The following is a 21,263-nucleotide window of genomic DNA, read 5'->3' as shown; positions in this document are numbered from 1 at the left end:
GAAACATTTCTTGTTACCATAGGGATGTCCAGAAAGAATCCTCACAGATCAAGGATCTGCCTTCGAATCACAACTTTTCAAGGAACTACTACTTTTCACAATTGACAAAAAAATCAGGACCACAGCATATCATCCACAAGGGACTGGACTTTGTGAGAAGATGAACCAAACTCTTATTGCAATGTTAGGAGCAGTCCCACCTGCTACAAGAAATGATTGGCCTACTTTATTGCCTCAGCTGATGTATACATACAGCAACACTATTCATTGTTCTACTGGGTATACACCCTACTGCCTTATGTTTGGCCGACAAGGTACATTACCTGCTGACCACACTTTGGGCGTACAAGTGCCTGATGCAATTAACCCCCTACCAAAGACTGATTGGGTGACTTTACACCAAAGGCGTTTGATTGACGCACAGGAAATTGTTCAACAACGCATGGGACATGCCCAAGAAGAACAGAAGGACTACAACCAATCTGCCAAGGCAGAACCACTCAAAATTGGTGATCGTGTCTGGTTAAAAAATATCTATAGAACCAGCAAACTTGATAGCAAATGGGAAAGAGAACTTTATACCATTTCTGCTATTCTAAATCCAGAAACTGACACATATTAGATTACCCAAGAGGGTAAATCCTGTGTAGTACACATAAATCGCCTAAAATTGTGCCTTAAAGAAGATACCCCAGAAGAAACTTCTCAAGAAGAAGCTGTTCCAGAGGAAATTCAACCCCTTGAGCCAGAACTGGAAAAACCAACTGAGCCAGAGGGAACAATACAGTCCTTGGGAAAAAACTGCTAGCTTCTGATCCTTTGCAATGGTTCTTAACCCCATGGCTCAACATTCTAGTGCCTGCTAAAACTAATACCCTAACACTTCAACCTGAAGCTGAAGTTATCACAACTCAGGAAACCCCAAGTTCCCCGGAAACCAGGTCTGAAGAATCACAGCCACTTCGGAGATCTGAGGAGTACAAGAGGACAACCACCAGTCCGTTATGGAGATTTCCTGCTCCAGCAGGCGAGAAGTTAATATCCAGCTGTTAATTCAACAAAATGGACCAATATTCTGTTGTCGTGTTCCATTTGCCTTAAAGGACTTTTTAAGGGACTGTTTGTCTGTTTTGCAACGTTCAAGTCCGCACCCAGAGATAGACTTTCACGTACCTGAGCCTCCGTGCTATTCCATTGTTATATTTATTGTGCCCAGGGAATGGACTCATACCCTGTAAGCCTCCTGAGATATTTATTTGTGTTTTCCTCATCGTTATGGACTATTTTGGTTGCCGGTATATTAGTAGTATTCAGAGAAAATAGTGTGTTACCCCATTTGATGCATTTCGTTGTTGCCTGAGATATGTTTGCCTAACCCGTTTTATTCATAGGTACAAGAAGTACAAGAATGTGAGTTATGGCATTATTTCCCTATGCATGCATGCTTCTCCTTTTTATATCTTTCAGGAGTATACAACATCGAGTCAAGAATGTGTCGAGGTCGACTAACATTTTACCATGGGGGTATGCAGCGTCCCACTACGTGTGTGTGGGCACTGCTTAAAGTACTTTTTCATCTTAACAACTGCATTGTACAGTAATGTATAACTTTGCATTTATGTATCTGCAAAATCCCTGTTAACACGCCTATTAGGTGCAATTTATACATCCCACCACTAGATGGGGATATTGTTCAGGTCCTATATATATCCAGGTCAGGCCTAGTGAGACAGATCAGATCGGTTCAGTTCAGAGTAGTGACAGGTTCAGTTGAGACCACAGGTCAGTGTGGAGATCAGTGTGGATATTGACACAGAGAGTGAAAAGGTGCAGATCCAGCACGTCGGCTCTAAGAGAAGTTCTAGTCCAGAAAGGGACAAGAGAAGAGGACAAATTTAAATTCATCCAAAGGATAAAAGCCGTAAACCAGGCATAAAGGACCTTTTTGGGATATTTCATGTGAAGGATACCATAGCCTCCGGCAACCTCACCAAGATTCCACTGACATTCAACTAACCCACTGCTCCAAAGCCACAAAACCTAAACCGCCTAAAACAGTGGACTGGCAGAATTAACTCTGTACCATCTGGAGACTGCATAAGTGTACTGCTGCAACCAAGAGACATCCAAAGTAAAAGTTGTGAGTTGCATCTTACCACTGTCTACCTCATTATTACTACCCATGGTTGTACCACCATTAACGGTACTGGCGTCACGACAAAAACCATCAAGGGACTCAGCCACAACAAGCACCCTAAGCCCCGCTAACATCAAGGGCACCTCAACCACCATCTTGGCTGATGCTTCCTACCACAGAGCGTGCCCCTGAGGATTTCGTGCTGTCCACCTCAACACTGTGCTGTCAGCCCAGGGAGGCTATCTTCTAACCGTGAGTAAACTGATGAACTGTGTGTTATACTATTTGGCCCCTCATCGGTCCACCGTGAACCTCACGTGTTCCCCCTGCGACTGGCTGGCTGCATACACACCCTTAAACTAATACTTTGTTGAAGCACCTTTTGATTTTATTACAGCACTCAGTCTTTTTGGTTATGAGTCTATCAGCATGGCATATCTTGACTTGGCAAGATTTGCCCACTCTTCTTTGCAAAAACACTCCAAATCTGTCAGATTGCGAGGGCATCTCCTGGGCACAGCCCTCTTCAGATCACCCCACAGATTTTCAATCGGATTCAGGTCTGGGCTCTGGCTGGGCCATTCCAAAACTTTAATCTTCTCCTGGTGAAGCCATTCCTTTGTTGATTTGGATGTATGCTTTGGGTCGTTGTCATGCTGAAAGATGAAGTTCCTCTTCATGTTCAGCTTTCTAGCAGAAGCCTGAAGGTTTTGTGCCAATATTGACTGGTATTTGGAACTGTTCATAATACCCTCTAGCTTAACTAAGGCCCCAGTTCCAGCTGAAGAAAAACAGCCCCTTGGCATGATGCTGCCACCACCATGCTTCACTGTGGGGATGGTGTTCTTTTCGTGATGTGCAGTGTTGTTTTTGCGCCAAACATCTTTTGGAATTATGGCCAAAAAGTTCAACCTTTGTTTCATCAGACCATAACCCCCTTCCCACATGCTTTTGGGAGACTTCAGATGTGTTTTTGCAAAATGTATCCTGGCTTTGATGTTTTTCTTCGTAAGAAAAGGCTGTCGTCTTGCCACTCTACCCCATAGCCCAGACATATGAAGAATACAGGAGATTGTTGTCACATGTACCACACCGCCAGTACTTGCCAGATATTCCTGCAGCTCCTTTAATGTTGCTGTAGGCCTCATGGTAGCCTCCCAGACCAGTTTTCTTCTAGTTTTTTCATCAATTTTGGAGGGACGTCCAGTTCTTGGTAATGTCACTGTTGTGCCATATTTTCTCCACTTGATGATGACTGTCTTCACTGTGTTCCATGGTATATTTAATGCCTTGGAAATTCTTTTGTACCCTTCTCCTGACTGATACCTTTTAACAATGAGATCCCTCTGATGCTTTGGAAGCTCTCTGTGGACCATGGCTTTTGCTGTGGGTGGCGACTAAGAAAATTTCAGGAAAGACCAACTAGAGCAGCTAAACTTTATTTGGGGTTAATCGGAGGCACTTTAAATGATGGCAGGTGTATGCTGACTCCTATTTAACATGATTTTAAATGTGATTGCTTAATTCTGAACACAGCTACTTCCCAGTTATAAGAGGGTGTGCACACTTATGCAACCACATTATTTTAGTTTTTTTTGTTTTCTTCCCTCCACCTAAAAGATTTCAGTTTGTTTTTCAATTGAGTTGTACAGTTTATAGGTCACATTAAAGGTGGAAAAAGTTCTGAAATGATTTATCTTTGTCTCATTTTTTTACATCACAGAAACCTGACATTTTAACAGGGGTATGTAGACTTTTTATATCCACTTGTATCTATCTCTACATCTCATATTTATCTATCTATCTATTATCTATCTATGTATCTATTAATCTATCAATCTATCTATCTAGCAAAAAACAAAAACTGGGCAGCACCGCAATTTCGCTTGTATGTATAGAGTTCCAGTGGCTGTGAGGACGATCCATCCCCAAAAATATCCAAATAAAGAAAAAATTCCACGGCACATCGAAAGCGTAAAATCCAAGTATGAGCTTTATTCACCAGACAGCGACGTTTCTGTCCACTTGCTGGGACCTTTTACTGCTTGAGAAAGGTTCCAGCAAGTGGACCGAAACGTCGCTGTCTGGTGAATAAAGCTCCTACTTGGATTTTACGCTTTGGATGTGCCGTGGAATTTTTTCTTTATTTAGCTATCTATCTAGCTATATAATCTATCTATCCACCCCTCATATCCATTTCTAATTTTCTCTTATTCTAAGGCCTCTTTCACACTGATGTGTGTGATCCGTGGCCGTATTGCGGCCCGCAAATCGCGGGCCGCAATACACGGCCACAGTTCTGTGTGCATTCCGCATCACGGATGCGGACCCATTCACTTCAATGGGTCCGCAAATCCGAAATCGCGGAACGGCCGCACGGGACGGGACCCCTCGGAAGCACTATGGAGTGCTTCTGTGGGGTTACGTCCCGTACTTCCGTTCCGCAAAAAGATAGAACATGTCCTATCTTTTAGCGGAATGGGCAGATCGCGGACCCATTAAAGTGAATGGGTCCGCGATCCGATTCGGCTGACCTACGGCCGGCGATCGTGCATTGCGGCCCGCTATTTGCGGGCCGCAGCACAGGCGCGAGTCACACACGTCAGTGTGAAAGAGGCCTAACACTGTGGGTGCTTATGATAACATTGGTGTAGAGATATTTCTATGAAGAGAACATACCATATTCATCACAGTAAAGATGTACGATTCTATGCTCTCACTGCCATGATACTCAATCATTTTGGTGTCCGCAACCACAAGAGTTTCCACCCATCGTTCTTCGCTGACTGACCGCGGTGAAATTCTTCTGTGCTTCAGATGCGTTCTCTCCCATTTCTCCCTTTGGCGTTCAAGCTGAAGAACAAAGCTGAAATCATCTAAAAAACATTTTAAAAAAAGTTCAAATAATATGTAAGAATAGATGTATAGACTAGTTTGATACAACAACCCATTTATATGAGTGGACACGGTGTAATTCCTTATTTCCCCTGTGGTGGCACTGCAGGGAAACTAAACACTTCTTGCCTGAATTTCCCATAGATGATCGCTGGAGGTCCCTGCAGGAGGACACTTTGGGATCTGCTTATTATCAAGGGACCCTTCTAACAAGTAGGGATTGTTCAAAGAGGAGGAAATGTGTAATCAAAAAGTGACCTATTATTTAAATCATGTTTTTATGTTTAACACATTTTTAAGAATTTTGGGTGATTTTTAAAAATAAATTCCATGTCACTGTCTATATATATATATATATATATATAAAAAAAAAAAATCCTACAGTTTTCACACTGGCCACTAGGATTAAGATATGTTAAGACTTCTTGTCTTTGAGAGGAGCAACAATGGGCCACAGACACAATGGACAGGAGAGGACCCCGTTGACTTCTATGGGAGAGGCATGTCCTGTGACCTGTGCAAAGTTCAGGAGGGAGTAGATAAGCCATGATATCACCTATTGTGAATGGTAGATTCTGTGTTACCTGCACAGAACAGGAAATCCTGACCTGTTATTTGACATACTGGCCAGTGTAAAAATTGCAGAATTATATAAATTTTTTATATAGAAAATTTAAAAAAATGTAAAATTAAAAAAAATGACACATTACCCTTAAGGAATATCCTGTTAAACTATCAAAAATGCACACGGTCTCAGTTCATATCACGCTTTGGGGTTTCTCTTGGTGGAACAAACTCCTAATGTGTGCCAAAAATAAACCACAAATTACAATTCTATATACTGTACGGTTGCCTATGTCGCCCATATTAAAGAGAGTCTGTCAGCAGTTTTGACCAGGCAAAACAGCTGACAGCACTAGGTAGGGGCCAGGGAGAGTAAGACAAACATATCTTTTGCAAAACTTAATTCTCAGGAGTATTGTGAATATGATGTTGCATTCTGCCAAGTTCTACTACTGCAACACTAGTCAGAGGCCAAGGAGAGAAGGGCAAACATAATTTTTGAAATAGATTAATGATCAGGAGAAGTGAAAATATAAGTTTGGAATTTTCCAACTGTCTTCCTGTGAACTGAAGCCCTCATTTGCATTTAGAATGAGAGTAATTTTTCTTTCTGGAACGCCACACCTGATTTTCATAAGACAGGTATAATTTTAGTCAGCGGGATCAACCCTATCAAGCTATATGCCTAATTTTATGGGGTTAATCTTGCTGAGAGGCGCTCTTTAATATAAAACATTCTGGTTACCTGCAGCCACCACTAGGGGGAGCTTAGTGTATACTGTCTTATAACGCCGTGGTGTGATGTACGCAGGGATTGTATGGAGCAGGCTCAGGACCTGAGCCTACTCCATGTGTAGCGGGTGCTGTCTGTATTATACCTTCGACATCCGCCTACAATAGCAAGATTGGAGGTAATTCTGATCCTGCACAGTTAACCCTTTAGATGCCTCATTTAATGACAACGGGGGTGTAATAGGATGATGGCACAGGTTCCCAAGTGATTGCAGCTTTTAAGGGGTTATCCGATACTAACAAATGCTCCCCCATATGCTGGGCCCCTCACACTGATTCTACTGACCTGGCTCGCCGCTCCCTGCACCGCTCCTGGTCCCTGCACCGATCCTGCTTCTTCCCCCCCGTGCACAGATGAAAACATCCGGTGTCTTGGGGAGGCAGCCAATGGCAGGCGACGACGTGGACGAGCCTCCCTAGCGTCACCTACGATACTAGGGAGGCTCATCCACGTCCCCGCCCGCAATTGGCTGCTCCCCCCCGCCCCGCCCGACACCGGATGTTTTTATCCGCACACGTGAAGAAGCAGCAATGGCAGTGCGGGGACCAGGAGCGGCGCGGGGAGCGGGGAGCCAGGTAAGTAGAATCAGTGTGAGGGACCCGGCATTGACTAAACAAAAAGCAAAAAAAACAAAGTTTAATAAAGTTTTTAAACATAAAAAAACACAAATATTAAAATTTCAAAAAGTTTAATTTTTTAAAAGTGGTAAAACATAACAAAAACTATTTATAAATTTGTAATCGCACTGTCCCGCAGATTATAGTTAATGTGTCACTTTGAACGCTGCGAAAAACAGAAACTTGATGGCGGAATTTTCTTTTCCATTCTATCCCGGAATAATATATTTTTAACATTTCTTAGTACATGATATGGAATGTTAAACTGGTTTTCTGGGACAAGGCGGGCCCCACAAACTGACCTTAACCATTTCTATCTCACCAACGGAAGAAAGATCCTGATATACTCACCATCTCAAAGTTGCATGGATCGGCCTCTCGGAAATCCGGTCACTTGAAAATCCAGTTTCCGTCTACTTCACGTCAATTACCAGGTTTCGAGCCTGGGCTATGGACCAGACATGACACCCACTGTGGATAGGACCAAAACCATTCCTCTCCCTGGCGCATGCGCAAACTCCTGAATCCACCCCATCTGCGCATATGCCAGGATGAGGAATAGTTCTGGTCCCATCCACAGCCCAGGGCAGAAACCTGGTAATAGAGGTTATGGTTAGACATTGGCAGAAGCAGGATTTTTTTGAAGAGCAGCTGATCCACACAACTACGGGATAGTAAGTATATTAAAAAGCTTTCCTTCACAAGCAAGACATGAGTAATTAAAGTGTGTTTGTGAGGCCTGGAAAACCCCTTTAAATGGTGCCATTAAAGGAGTTCTCTAGGATTTTCAGGATAGGTGAGAGCCCCTTCCAATCACCTGTATGAAGAGGCCATGGCGCCCTGTGACTGCTTAGGCCTTTAACTAGGTCATGTGACATCAAGTTCATCGGTCACATGGCCTAAGCGCAGTGCTGCAGTACCGAGCGCAGCCACTATACAATGTACGACGCTGTGATTGGTAAGGCTACTTTCACACTTGCGTTGTTAATTCCGGTATTGAGATCCGGTATTGAAGGATAGCTCATTCATATGTAAATCCCGGAGAACCCCTTTAAAAAGTACAAATCATTCTGCAAAATACAAGCCCTCATAGGCTTTATCGACATCAAAGTAAAGAAATGTACTGCTTTAGGAAGCAGTGGAAAAAAAATAAAAAATACAAACATCTCCACCAAATTTGGCTTGGTTCTTAAAGGGGTGTTCCAGAAGCAATATACTGATGACCTAACCAAAGGACAGATCAGTGGAGGTCCGACACTATTAGTCAGGGGGTTGGAACACCGCAGCGCTGTACACTATCTAGTGGCCGTTCTCAGGTACTGCAGATGATGGTGCTATTCAAATAAATGGAGGCTCATATGTCTATGGAGCCATATGGACACTCTGAATCACAGTACTGTGCACGTACGTAGCTAATCTGTATGAATGACTGGTGTCAGGGCCCTTTAAATTGCTTTCGTACAATATCCTACAGTAGATAAATTGTATTTGGTATCTAAACTACGGATTTTCTGCTTGTCGGATGCATCGTCTTGTTCCTCAGACTTCAATACCAGCGCAATATTTCTTTAATATATAGTATATCCTGGGATAGTGTCGCCTTGCCTGTAATTTAATAGCGCGGTCCTTCTCCATGCACGTATCTATTACCAGCTCCGGTGACAGGGCATACTGCTGCCTGTGATACCAGGAATTGTTTTATGTGATATTGAACCAAAACGCTTTCATATTTTATTTTCCCATGAATTTCATTTGTTCAGTATCAGCGGAATAGCAGAGCTTATTGAGTTGCCTGCTTTACGTCAGACCTGCCATTTGTCTAAGAAGTCGGAATTGTATAAAGAATAAGATGGGAGAACACTAGGATTTTTATTTTCCTCCAAAAAATATATATATATTTAGTAATAAATATCATATTGTAACAAAATCATATTATTTGACACCAGCCTAAGGCAGAGAATGCACATCTAACTGGAAATTCAATGACCTTGTTTGTGCTTGAAAAGCGTTGTCTAGTATACAGAACTCTCTTATTTCAGGGTCTTCATCTCTTGGCCAAAATAGACCGCAATTAAAAAGAGCGTCCCTCACTCTGGAGGACCCCTTCTGTCCTGCATGATGAAAAAGAACCCACTGATGTGAATGGACACTGTGGTGTTGCTGCCAGGAAGCTGAACACTTACACTACTACTAAAGTTAGGGAAATTTGACTTGTGGGTGAAATTTCAGGATGAACCTGAAAAATGCCCTCTAACCTTTACAGGTGAACTTAATGTGACCTTCTCTAAACATCTGAATGCACTTGTCCAACTGTTCAATGTTTCAGTACTTTTTGCACAACTTGCTGTTCTCTAACAAGGAGCTTAACGGCAAAATTCACAACAGGTGTTTGATCCATGAATCGCCCAATAACTTTCCTGGTTCAATTCGAATTGGTATTTAAACAGTCCTCCTCATCATGCTGTTCCCATTTTAACATCATGAGACCAAGACGACACCTAACAATTAATCAACAGTACTTCGCCATTGTGAGGTTTCAAGCAGGATGGTCTCAGACGGAAGTGGCCACTGAGCTGGGAGTGTCAGAGTATCATCACTTCAGCAGGTTGTATCAGAGAGACTGGAAGAGTCATTCATAGAAAGGCATAGAAGTTAACGTCCTTTGGCCACATCTCACACTGATGACCGCATAACTGTGAACAATGCCCAGCGGAACCTCACACACCTCCAGACACAATTAAGGGAGGTGAGCGGCACCTAAGTGTCACGTCAGACCATTTGAAACTGTTTACATCAGCGTGGTCTGCAAGCTAGGCAAACTGCAAGGGTACCTGACCACAGGCGTCATCATCTTGCATGGGCCAGGGAGCATCTACACTGGACGAGGTACCAGTGGGCTTCAGTGCTGTTCACTGATGAAAGTCGATTCATGCTGAGCAGAAATGATGGCTGCCAACAATGTTAAAGACGTCAAGGTGGCTGTTGTCACCAGGGAAGCCTTTGGTGGTGGTGGTGTTACAGGTGGGCAGGTGTGTCTAGTCAATACAGAACTGCCCTACACTTTGTGACAAGCCCATACTACTTGAAGAACATCATTAATCCAGTCATTGTGCCTCTGCATGAACAACACCGTCCTAATTTAATCTTCATGGATGACAATGCGCCAGTTCATCGAGGTCGCATCATTAGGAGATAGCTGCTGGAGACTGTGATACCTCAAATGGAGAGGCCTGCACTTTTTCCAGACCTGAATCCCATTGAAAACCTATGGGATCAGCTGAGTCACCGTGTAGAGGCTCTGTAACTCTGTACCCCAGAACGACACACAATGACCTGAGGGCCGCCCTTCAAGAAGAGTGGGATGCCATGCCTCAGCAGACAATAAGTCGACTTGTGAACAGCAGGAGACGTCGTTGTCAAGCTGTAATTGATGCTCAGGGTCTCTCTAATTTAAGAACTAAGACGGTCTTTCTAATATAAGCTAAAGGCCACATGACAAGTTTTTGAGATACTGACATTTTTGTGTTGGTATACCCAGCACTGGTGGTGGCTTTTGTTTCAATAAATAGTTTGAGATGAGGAAATCACCATCGCTGCTTCTACTTAAATGCCCTACTTTCATGATATGATATCACTGGAGCGGGAACTTTTTATGTTTTCCATAAATTTCACCTGAAAGCCAAATATCCCTAACTTTTTGTGAGTAGTGTACTTCCAGGTTTTCCCACAGATTACAGCCAGGGCCATATTTCCCATTAGGCACAGGAGGGCACGTGCTTAACGGCAGAGCCCAGCAAGTGGGGGTGGCAGCAGAGAGAGGGATTTTATTTATTTATTTTTTAGGTCCCTCCAGTTTAGGTCAGCCCGCAGTGGAGGTCATCATGGTGTCTAGAAATGTACAGCGCAGCAGTCGCGGCCAGCAACAAACAAAAGTAACACGCTGACAGCGCTGGCAGTCCAGAAAGCCACCTGTACTCTCCACAGCCGCTCTTGTCTTCTTGGGGCAGAGGAGGAGAGGGTGATTCTCCTCCTCTTCTGCACTCCGCCTCCACCAATCAGCTCAGGGGCCAGTGTATTAAATGCGACTACAACCCCCCTCATCCTTAGGAATGCACCCTTATATTGCAGAGTGCTGTGCAGTAATTGGGTGCATTCTTAAGAATGATAGGGTTATAGTCACTGTCCAGGCAGAAAGTCTAATTGGCCTAAGTGTTTATATTAAGTGTAACTATAACCCCCCTCATCCTTGATAATGCACCCATGTACCGCAGCAGGGCCTGCAGTATGAGTGCATTCTTAAAGATGAGGGGAGTTATAGTCACACTTAATATAAACACTTAGACCAATTAATGTTTCTGCCTGGACAGTGTTTATATTAAATGTGACTATAACCCCCCTCATGCATAAGAATGCACTCATACTGCAGGGCCTGCTGCGGTACATGCGTGCATTCTCAAGGATGAGGGGGGTTATAGTCACATTTAATATAAAACACTGTCCAGGCAGAAACATTAATTGGCCTAAGTGTTTATATTAAGTGCTATTATAACCCCCCCTCATCCTTAAGAATCTTTACTGTCCCTTTAATAGGAAAAACAAGCTATGCTGGAGGAGAGCAGAATGCACGGTATCTTAAGGTTACGGTAGACTTTCTTGTAAATCAATTCGATATGACAACAAATAATAGTTTGTCGGCGGCAGCTAGAACCGTTCATTAAATTAATGGTGGAGGACAAGAAGTCAGTTCTCGCTGTCACAAGAATTACTAATGTGACGCGCTCGGTGTCTTTTTGATTATAGCCGTGAAAATATGTTTTTCACGGTTGAAATTAAGAAAAACTTCAAAGCGCTTTCAAGAATAATCCAATCGTATTTACAGCGCGTTTCGAGAGTCGAGACATATCCTGCTATGGGCAATAATTATCTCATTCCCAGAGAAGCTCGCATTCGGACACAAACATCATTATTAGTGTTGAGCGAGTATGCTCGGCCGAATACCCAATCGGCTTGAGCATCGCTATGCTCGGCACATGGCGGTACTCGGCAGCAATGCTAGAGTCTCCTCCCCGCACCTGCAGGTAAGTACTGCCCTCACTGTATTGCCACTGGCATTACAGTGATTGGCTGGCCGGAATTCGTCATGGGGTGCTGTATAGCACCCGATGACGCGTGTTCTGCTCATTCTAAGTCAGGGAGAGCTGAGCATAGGAAGGGACAGATAATGTAGGGAGTGTAATTGAATTAAATTTTTTTACAAAAAGACCCAAAAGACCTTGTAAGGACTATTGTGTGTGACAGCAGCAATATATGTTTGTAGCGCAACCTGCACTAAATTGCTCAGTGTTAGGGAGAGCTGTGCATAGCAAGGGACCGAAAGTGTAGGGAGTGTAATAGGAAGATTTTTATACCCAAAAAATTTCTGAGACCCAAAAGTCCTTTACAGTTTGTAACACAGACATGTTAGATTTCTCAATTCCTCCTCATCCTGGTGTCCCCATAGTGTCATCCTGCCACCCCCAATACTGTGCCCGTTGTGCCACCCAATGTCCCAATGTCCAAGGTACTGTACTGCTGAAAAAATAGTGACCCTAATAGACATAATTGGAGTCATTTATCAAACTGGTGTAAAGTAGAACTGGATTTCCAAAAGAGCTGTCAAATATGAAAGGTGGAATCTGATTGGCTGCTATGGGCAACCAAGCCAGTTCTACTTTACACCAGTTTGATAAATTACCCCAAATGTCCCTATAGTGTCCACAGCAATTATAATGTCCCCTAGAGTGCCCCAGTAATAATAACACCCTCTATTGTGCTCCAGGCAATAATCCCTGTATAGTGTCCCCAAAAATAATAGAATTTCCCCTACAGTGCCTCCCCAATAGCAACACCCCCATATAGTAATTTCCACTACACTGCCCCCACATAGAAATTACCCCATACTGCCCCCACACAATAGTTTCCCCCACATAGTAATTTGTCCCCACATAGCAATTTCCCCCACACTGTCCCCACACATAGAAATTACCCCACACTGCCCCTCACATGGCAATTTCCCCCACACTGTTCCCACACAATAGTTTCCCCCACATAGTAGTCCCTCCCATAATAATTTGCCCCCACACTGCCCCCACATAGTAATTACCCCACACAATAGTTTCCACCACACTGCCCCCATATAGTAATTTGCCCCCACATAGTAGTCCCTCCCATAATAATTTGCCCCCACACTGCCCCCACATAGTAATTTGCCCCCACACTGCCCCATATAGTAATTTGCCCCCACATAGTAGTCCCTCCCATAAAAATTTAGCCCCCCACATTCCCCCTCCCATGTACTCGAGGTCCCTTCCCTAATATGTCCTCCTCTGTGTCTCGTCCCCCACATGTCCCCCAAAGTAGGCACATGAAATTAAAAAATTAAAATTGGAAAAAAAAATGAAAAGCTAAATACTTACCGTCCAGGGCCAGGCACTTGATCGCAGACGAAGGCGGGATGAGGCAGGCACACGTCAATGTGCTGTGTCCCGGCACAGGCGCGTGATGACGTCATCACGCACGCCTGCGCCGGGATTTCACTACCGCATAGGCCTCAGGCCTACTAGGCCTGAAGCCTGTGGCGGTGATAGGCGACGGGACAGGGAGCTATGCGCAGGGCCGGACTGGGGATAAAAACCAGCCCTGGAAAAAGTTGCATACCAGCCCCACAGCGTTGTGTCCTTATTTACTTGTTTATAAAAGGCGAAAGCATTCATTTTAAAACACGTGTGTAAACACGAATATGAATTTTGCCCCACAATAGCTCTTTTGTAGAACCCCCATTGTTTATATTATCACAGCAGACCAGCTTTTCCCAAACAGGATGCGATAACGATATGCGATGCGATATTTTAAGGGAATTGTGGTAGAGGTCTATTTGCAGTGTTATGGGGGATCTGTGGATGGCGCTGTTATGGGGGATCTGTGGATGACACTGTTATGGAGGGGATCTATGGATGACACTGTTATGGAGGGGATCTGTGGATGGCACTGTTATGGGGGATCTGTGGATGGCACTGTTATGGGGGATCTGTGGATGGCACTGTTATGGAGGGGATCTATGGATGGCACTGTTATGGAGGGGATCTGTGGATGACACTGTTATGGAGGGGATCTGTGGATGACACTGTTATGGAGGGGATCTGTGGATGGCACTGTTATGGGGGATCTGTGGATGGCACTGTTATGGAGATCTGTGGATGGCACTGTTATGAAGGATCTGTGGTTGGCACTGTTATGGGGATCTGTGGATGGCACTGTTATGGAGGATCTGTGGATGGCACTGTTATGGGGATCTGTGAATGGCACTGTTATGGGGATCTGTGGTTGGCACTGTTATGGAGGATCTGTGGTTGGCACTGTTATGGGGGATCTGTGGATGGCACTGTTATGGAGGGGATCTATGGATGGCACTGTTATGGAGGGGATCTGTGGATGACACTGTTATGGAGGGGATCTGTGGATGGCACTGTTATGGGGGATCTGTGGATGGCACTGTTATGGAGATCTGTTGATGGCACTGTTATGAAGGATCTGTGGTTAGCACTGGTATGGGGATCTGTGGATGGCACTGTTATGGGGGATCTGTGGATGGCACTGTTATGGGGGATCTGTGGATGGCACTGTTATGGAGGGGATCTATGGATGGCACTGTTATGGAGGGGATCTGTGGATGACACTGTTATGGAGGGGATCTGTGGATGGCACTGTTATGGGGGATCTGTGGATGGCACTGTTATGGAGATCTGTGGATGGCACTGTTATGAAGGATCTGTGGTTGGCACTGGTATGGGGATCTGTGGATGGCACTGTTATGGAGGATCTGTGGATGGCACTGTTATGGGGATCTGTGGATGGCACTGTTATGGGGATCTGTGGTTGGCACTGTTATGGAGGATCTGTGGTTGGCACTGTTATGGGGATCTGTGGTTGGCACTGTTATGGGGATCTGTGGATGGCACTGTTATGGAGATCTGTGGATGGCACTGTTATGGGGGACCTATGGATGATGCACTGTTATAGGGGATGTGTGCTATGACACATAGGGCCATGAGGGGGCCTGCATAAGATGCTATATGTGTGAATGACACACATATAGCATATTTTGCTGGCCCCTCTCATGGCCCTATGTGTCACAGCATTACTTTATTAATGTCCCCTCATGTGTCCTAAACCACGCACATAACTGTCTTTGTATGCAAAGTCTTTCTTTACTGCTGAAACAATCGCTCTCCTATTGAAACTCCTATTGATATTGAAAATCACCAGCCTCTCTGTACTCAGCCTCCTACCTGACACACAGCCCTGAACAGCCGGATGACAGCTCTGCACAAGCAGCAGCTAGCAGGCTAAAGGACCTTCCGTGATGTCATGATCATGTGATCAGTCACATGTGTGGGAGGAGTCAGGCTCCGGGCAATGTCTGTGCTGGACCCTGCTGTTGGGGGTGGGGCCGGGGGATGGGCTCCTCTCTCTGTCAGTAACTCTGTGTAATATACTACACCAGCCAAGGAGCCTCCTCGCTGTCGGCACGGCCGGCAGTATGTGGGCGTTCAGGTCGGCGCTGGGGGGCAGCGGTGCTGGGCCCGGGGCTGCCGACCCGAACGTCCCTATTGTAATCCGCCACTGACACTCAGGCCTTCCACAGCCTGATGTCGGCGGCCGTCCCTTGTTACGCAGTCCCCAGCCGCCACTATTTTTCACGGTGTGCCGTGCCTTACACCAACATGTGTCCCGTAACATCACACGTGCCCTGACCAACGCAGTTACTGGGAAGGTCCACTTAACCATGGACACATGGCCAAGTGCATTTCCCTGACGGCACACTGGGTGAATATTGTGGAGGTCGGGAGCGAGTCATACCCTGGGATGGCACAGGTGCTACCGACGCCAAGGATTGCGGGCCCTACGTCCATCAGGGTTTCCTCCAGCACTTACATTAGTGGCTCCAACCCCCACTTCTCCGCCTCCTCCTCCACTTCCACATCCGAATTATCCGGTTGCAGCACCAGTCAGTCATCAGTCGGTAGCTGGAAGCACAGTAGCACTGCAGTGGGGAAGCGTCAACAGGCCGTGCTGAAGCTGATCTGCCTAGGTGACAAACAGCACACCGCCGCAGAGCTGTGGCAGGGAATAAGAGATCAGACTGATCTGTGGCTCTCGCCACTCAACCTAGAACCAGGCATGGTTGTGTTTGATAATGACTGCAACTTGGTGGCGGCTTTGGAGCTCGGCAAGCTCACACACATCCCATGCCTAGCCCACATGTTCAACTTTGTGGTTCAGTGGTTTCTCAAAACCTACCCCAATTTGCCTGAGCTACTGGCGAAGGTGCGCCACGTGTGTGCACATTTCCGCAAGTCACCGACAGCTTCAGCCGGTCTGTCAATGCTGCAGCAGCTGTTGTGCGACGTGAGCATGCGCTGGAACTCCACGTTCCACATGTTGGCCAGGCTTTGTAAGCAGCAGAGGGCAGTAGTGGAATACCAGCTGCAGCACGGTCGTCGCCTTTCCAGTCAGCTGCCGTTATTGACAAGCGAGGAGTGGGCATGGATGTCTGACCTCTGTGAGGTTTTAAGAAACTTTGAGGAATCAACACAGATGGTGAGCGGCGATAACGCTATTATCAGCGTCACCATCCCACTTCTGCTCTGTCTACTCAAACGCTCGCTGCTCACAATTAAGCACAACGCTTTGCATTTGGAAGAGGTGGAAATGGCGGAAGACTTTACACAGGGTGATAGCCAGACCATCCTCAGTTCATCTTCCCAGAGCGAATTGGACAATGAAGAGGAGGAGGAGCAGGAGAAGGTTGCCTCCACTACAGAGGGTAGTACCCATGGAAGTTTAATTCCATCTGTTCAGCGTGGGTGGGCAGAAGAGGAGAAAGAGGATGAGGAGATTGAGAGTGATCCTCCTGATGACGACAGCGAAGTCTTGCCTGTTGGTATTCTGGCACACATGGCTGACTTTATGTTAGGCTGCCTTTCCTGCGACCCGCGCGTTATACGCATTTTAGACAACAGGGATTACTGGTTGTTCACCCTTCTCGACCCACGCTACAAAGAGAACTTCTCATCTCTCATTCCTCTGGTGGAGAGGACGAGCAAAACGGTGCAATACCAGAAGATCCTTGTTGAAAAATTGCTCCAAAAATTTCCATCTGACAACGCTGGCGGCAGAGTCCGTAGTTCCTTGGGCAACCGAGGAGGGGAAACAAGGGGAACACACAGCAGTTCCAACAGAGGCAGGGCAACACTCTTCAAAGCCTGGGACAGTTTCATGACACCCTGCCAGCACCCTCACCCTGATTCGAGGCCTACTGTCACAAGGAGGGAAACATTTTGGAAGATGGTGAAGGAGTACATAGCAGACAGTGTCAGCATCCTCAATGATCCCTCAGTGCCTTACAACTACTGGGTGTCCAAGCTGGATACATGGCACGAACTGGCGCTCTACGCCTTGGAGGTGCTGGCCTGCCCTGCTGCCAGCATTTTGTCTGAGCGGGTATTTAGTGCTGCTGGTGGCATTATAACAGATAAGCCTATCTGCCTGTCAACTGAAAATGCTGACAGATTGATTCTTATAAAAATGATTAAGGCCTGGATTGACCATGACTTCTCGACTCCACCAGAGGAAAGCGGCTGAACATAAAGGCACTTTAAATGTGTTGTTTATAAGGGTATATGGTTGAATCTTCCTTTTCTCATCCTCCTCCTCTTCCATCATATCAACATGCTTATTCATCACATATAATACCCTTGCATATATTCCCTTCGCATATAATGTTTTACAGGGTCAGCTCACCAGCAGGCCCTCACATATACTTTTTTAGAGGGTCAGCTCAGCTGCAGGCCCTCGCATCAAATTTTTTAGAGGGTCAGCTCACCAGCAGACTCTCACCTACAATCTTTTACAGGGTCAGCTCACCTTCAGGCCTTCGCATATAATTTTTTAGAGGGTCAGCTCACCAGCAGGCCCGCACCTCAAATCTTTTACAGGTTCAGCTCACCTGAAGGCCCTCGCATATAATGTTTTACAGGGTCAGCTCACCTGAAGGCCCTCGCATATAATGTTTTAGAGGGTCAGTTCACCAGCAGGCTCGCACCTAAAATCTTTTACAGGGTCAGCTCACCAGCAGGCCCTCGCATATAATTTTTTTACAGGGTCATCTCACCAGCAGGCCTTCACCTACAATCTTTTCAGGGTCAGCTCACCTTCATTCAGGCCCTCACCTAATTATACTTAATAGGTAATTCGCGCGCATGCTGCCTTGCTTGGATGTGGTAGCCGTAGCTGTTTCTCAGGCTCCCTCTCTGGAATCGAACCATGATTCCCTCGTTACACATGGTCTACATGGTTTGGGCTGAAAATAACATCAAAAGCTGATCGGGCAGACATCCGAATGGATTGTCGCCGTCATGGGGACGTGCGATCGTCCCCAAGTTATCTAGAGTCACCAAAACGGCAGCAGGCCCTCGCCCATAATGTTTTAGATGGTCAGATCTGCAGGCCCTTGCTCCAAATGTTTTTGAGGGTCACCAGCAGGCCATCAATCATAATTTTTCAAGGCTGCGTATGATGCCCTCCTTTATGTGTAACAAAAGGTGTATTGTAGTGCCAGTTCCTTGTAATTTTTGGCAGCACTTGCACTTTATATACAAGTAAATATACAGCAAAGAATGTTTCCTATAAATTTTTCCTCTAAAATCGATTTTCTTTCTTCGGTTTTGTGCGCATTATTGTCAGTCTGTAAAAGTGGCGTACCATTCGGACAACATCGTTCCCAGCAGCGACTTGCGAGTACAAGATGAATCCAGACATCCTCCCCATGCTAGAAAATAATAATGAAGCGAGCACTCGCTCTATGGCAATACTCAGAATTTATTAGTTAAAATGTGGAAAGATTAATCTTCAAAAAAACAATAATACAGTCATAAAACACTATGGTTAAACACTATATAATTAAAAGGTCGACCATGTACCAAATACTGATGAGATTGGTGCTGTTTCATATAAGGGGCTTATTCAAGCATATAGGAGACTCAACCATAAGCAATTGTCCAGTGGTGTCCAAATACATAAGTGATAAAACAAATAAGTGAATAAATAAGGTGATACCAATATTCCTAGTAATAAAATGGTGATAAAATGATGTCCATATTAAACAATGGTGCTGACAATGTGAAAATTGTGATATATAAAACACAAAAAGAGGGCACCAGATGGAGAGCTGCGTGTGAATACACGCTAATGAAGTTGTGTTGCTTCCTATAGCAACCGAAAACGTCCCGGACACTGTGTATTCCCTAAACCGCAACAAACAATGTGGTCCGTTGTCTGTACTCTGTTAATAAAACTTCAACACAGTCTATGGTGTCCACAGTGATCTTACCTCTATCTAGAGGATAGTCTTTCCTAGACAATGAACAGTCTTACCTCCTGTAGAGGGACTCCTTGCTTTGCACGCTAAAAGAAAGTTGCTGGGGGGAAACTACTATGCACGCCGCTGCGTCTTCACGGTCTGTAAGTTTCCAACAGTCCAGCTGAATCTCGCGATACTCCGAGTGGGACTGGTGTCCGATCTCGATGTTCACTCAGGTAGTAACAGCTATTCAATCAGTCTTCAAGGTAACGATTCTTTAGTTGATATTTCTCTTTGTAGCATGGCCATGCATGGATCCTTTTGTGTGGAGGTATAAGCAGAGTGTCTGATCGCCCAGACACGTTTCGGGATAATTCCAATCCCTTCCTCAGTGGTAAATCTTACACTCCTAACCTCCTCCTTTTTATACGTTCATAGTTCATATCTACATAAATCCCGGTTTCCATAATCCAGGATTAGAAATTTTTTTGGCCATTTCAGCCATGTTGCGGTTTTAATGCGTTTTTGTTGCGGTTTTGCTCTTATAGGTGCGTTTTTACTTGATTGTTGTTTTAATGATTATGCTCAATCAGTAGACCCCGGTTAAAAGGTACATATATTTACTAATAGCTTAAAAAACTGTATATAGTAATAAAATTGGATAAAAACAGCACAGGATAATAAAAATCAATAATTACTAATAAAGATGAGTGCTAGACAGTGATATTGTGTTGACTTGGAGATGGTCGGATCTGGACAGGGTCCCAAACCAGAGGGGGGGTCCCAGCACCGATAAACGGTCAAGCTAGGGACCTCCCGTCGGGGATGGGGCCCTGCCCTTAAATAAAACCAAACAGCTCCATGTCAGAATTCAGTCCAAATGGTAGTAAGGAACCGAATTCATAAATCTGCCTAGATTCTGCTCTAGACATCTTCTGAATAAAATCTCCTCCTCTCCAATGTTTTTCAATCCTCTCTAATCCAACAAATTTTAGGTTACCTGGATTACTATTATGTACGTCTTTGTAATGCTTCGACAATGAGTGCTTATCATACCCTTTCTTAATGTTCGAGATATGTTCCCTAATCCTCGTTTTTAAAGGGCGTTTGGTCCTTCCTATATATTGACGGTTACAGGGGCATTGGATCAAATAAATAACCCCTGACGTATAACAAGAAATACAATCGTCTATTGTCCATTTGTATTTATTTTTGGGTTGAGCCAATCTCTAGGGTTTTACGTGGTAAATTGTTGGATTTGCATCCTATGCACCTGCCGCATTTGTAGAATCCTTTCATTTTCATAAAAGAACCTAATGTGTTGTCTTTTTGGATTCTATTTGGGACTGATGGGGCTACTTTTAAACCCAAATTTGGAGCTTTAGTAAAAGTAATTTTTGGTGTATGTGGTAGGAGGTGGCCTATAGTTTTATCATGTAATAGGTGTGGCCAGTGGGACCTAATCATCCTTTGAATCTTTTTGTAATTAATGTTGAAAGGGAGCACAAGTCTGATGTCCAGAAAAGAAGAAGAAGACGGATCCGCTAACTGCGGCTGTTGTTTTTCCTTGAAGAATTCCTGTCTGTCTAGTTGTCTCACATTGGTTAGGGGTTCATTAATTACTCCCATGGGATATTGTTTCTCCTCAAAGTGGGATTTCAATTTCATAGCTTCCTCCTCAAATTGCTCATCCTCCGTGCAGTTACGTTTAATCCGTCTGAACTGCCCGGTGGGAACGTTAATCAACCACCTTGGGAGGTGGCAACTGGAGAAAGGAATAAAATTGTTAGTCGCCGTGGGTTTCTGGAAAGTACTACATTTATATCTCCCATCAAGGACTTCTATTGATAGATCCAA

At 44.9% G+C, this 21,263-nt stretch overlaps 1 protein-coding gene across 1 annotated transcript in view; it reads right to left on the bottom strand.

The window, feature by feature from the left end:
• The window catches only part of ADAMTS12 (ADAM metallopeptidase with thrombospondin type 1 motif 12), a 527,800-nt gene that overhangs the window by 229,305 nt on the left and 277,232 nt on the right, over positions 1 to 21,263 (bottom strand). Inside the window, 1 exon segment of the mRNA XM_040421001.1 lies at positions 4,813 to 5,013. Within this exon segment, the coding sequence (XP_040276935.1) occupies positions 4,813 to 5,013 (201 nt within the window).

Source organism: Bufo bufo, chromosome 2 (genome assembly GCF_905171765.1).
Source record: "Bufo bufo chromosome 2, aBufBuf1.1, whole genome shotgun sequence".
In the NCBI taxonomy this organism is placed as follows: Eukaryota; Metazoa; Chordata; class Amphibia; order Anura; family Bufonidae; genus Bufo; species Bufo bufo.
Note: the sequence above shows the minus strand (reverse complement) of the source record. Positions and strands in the feature narration are given on the sequence as shown.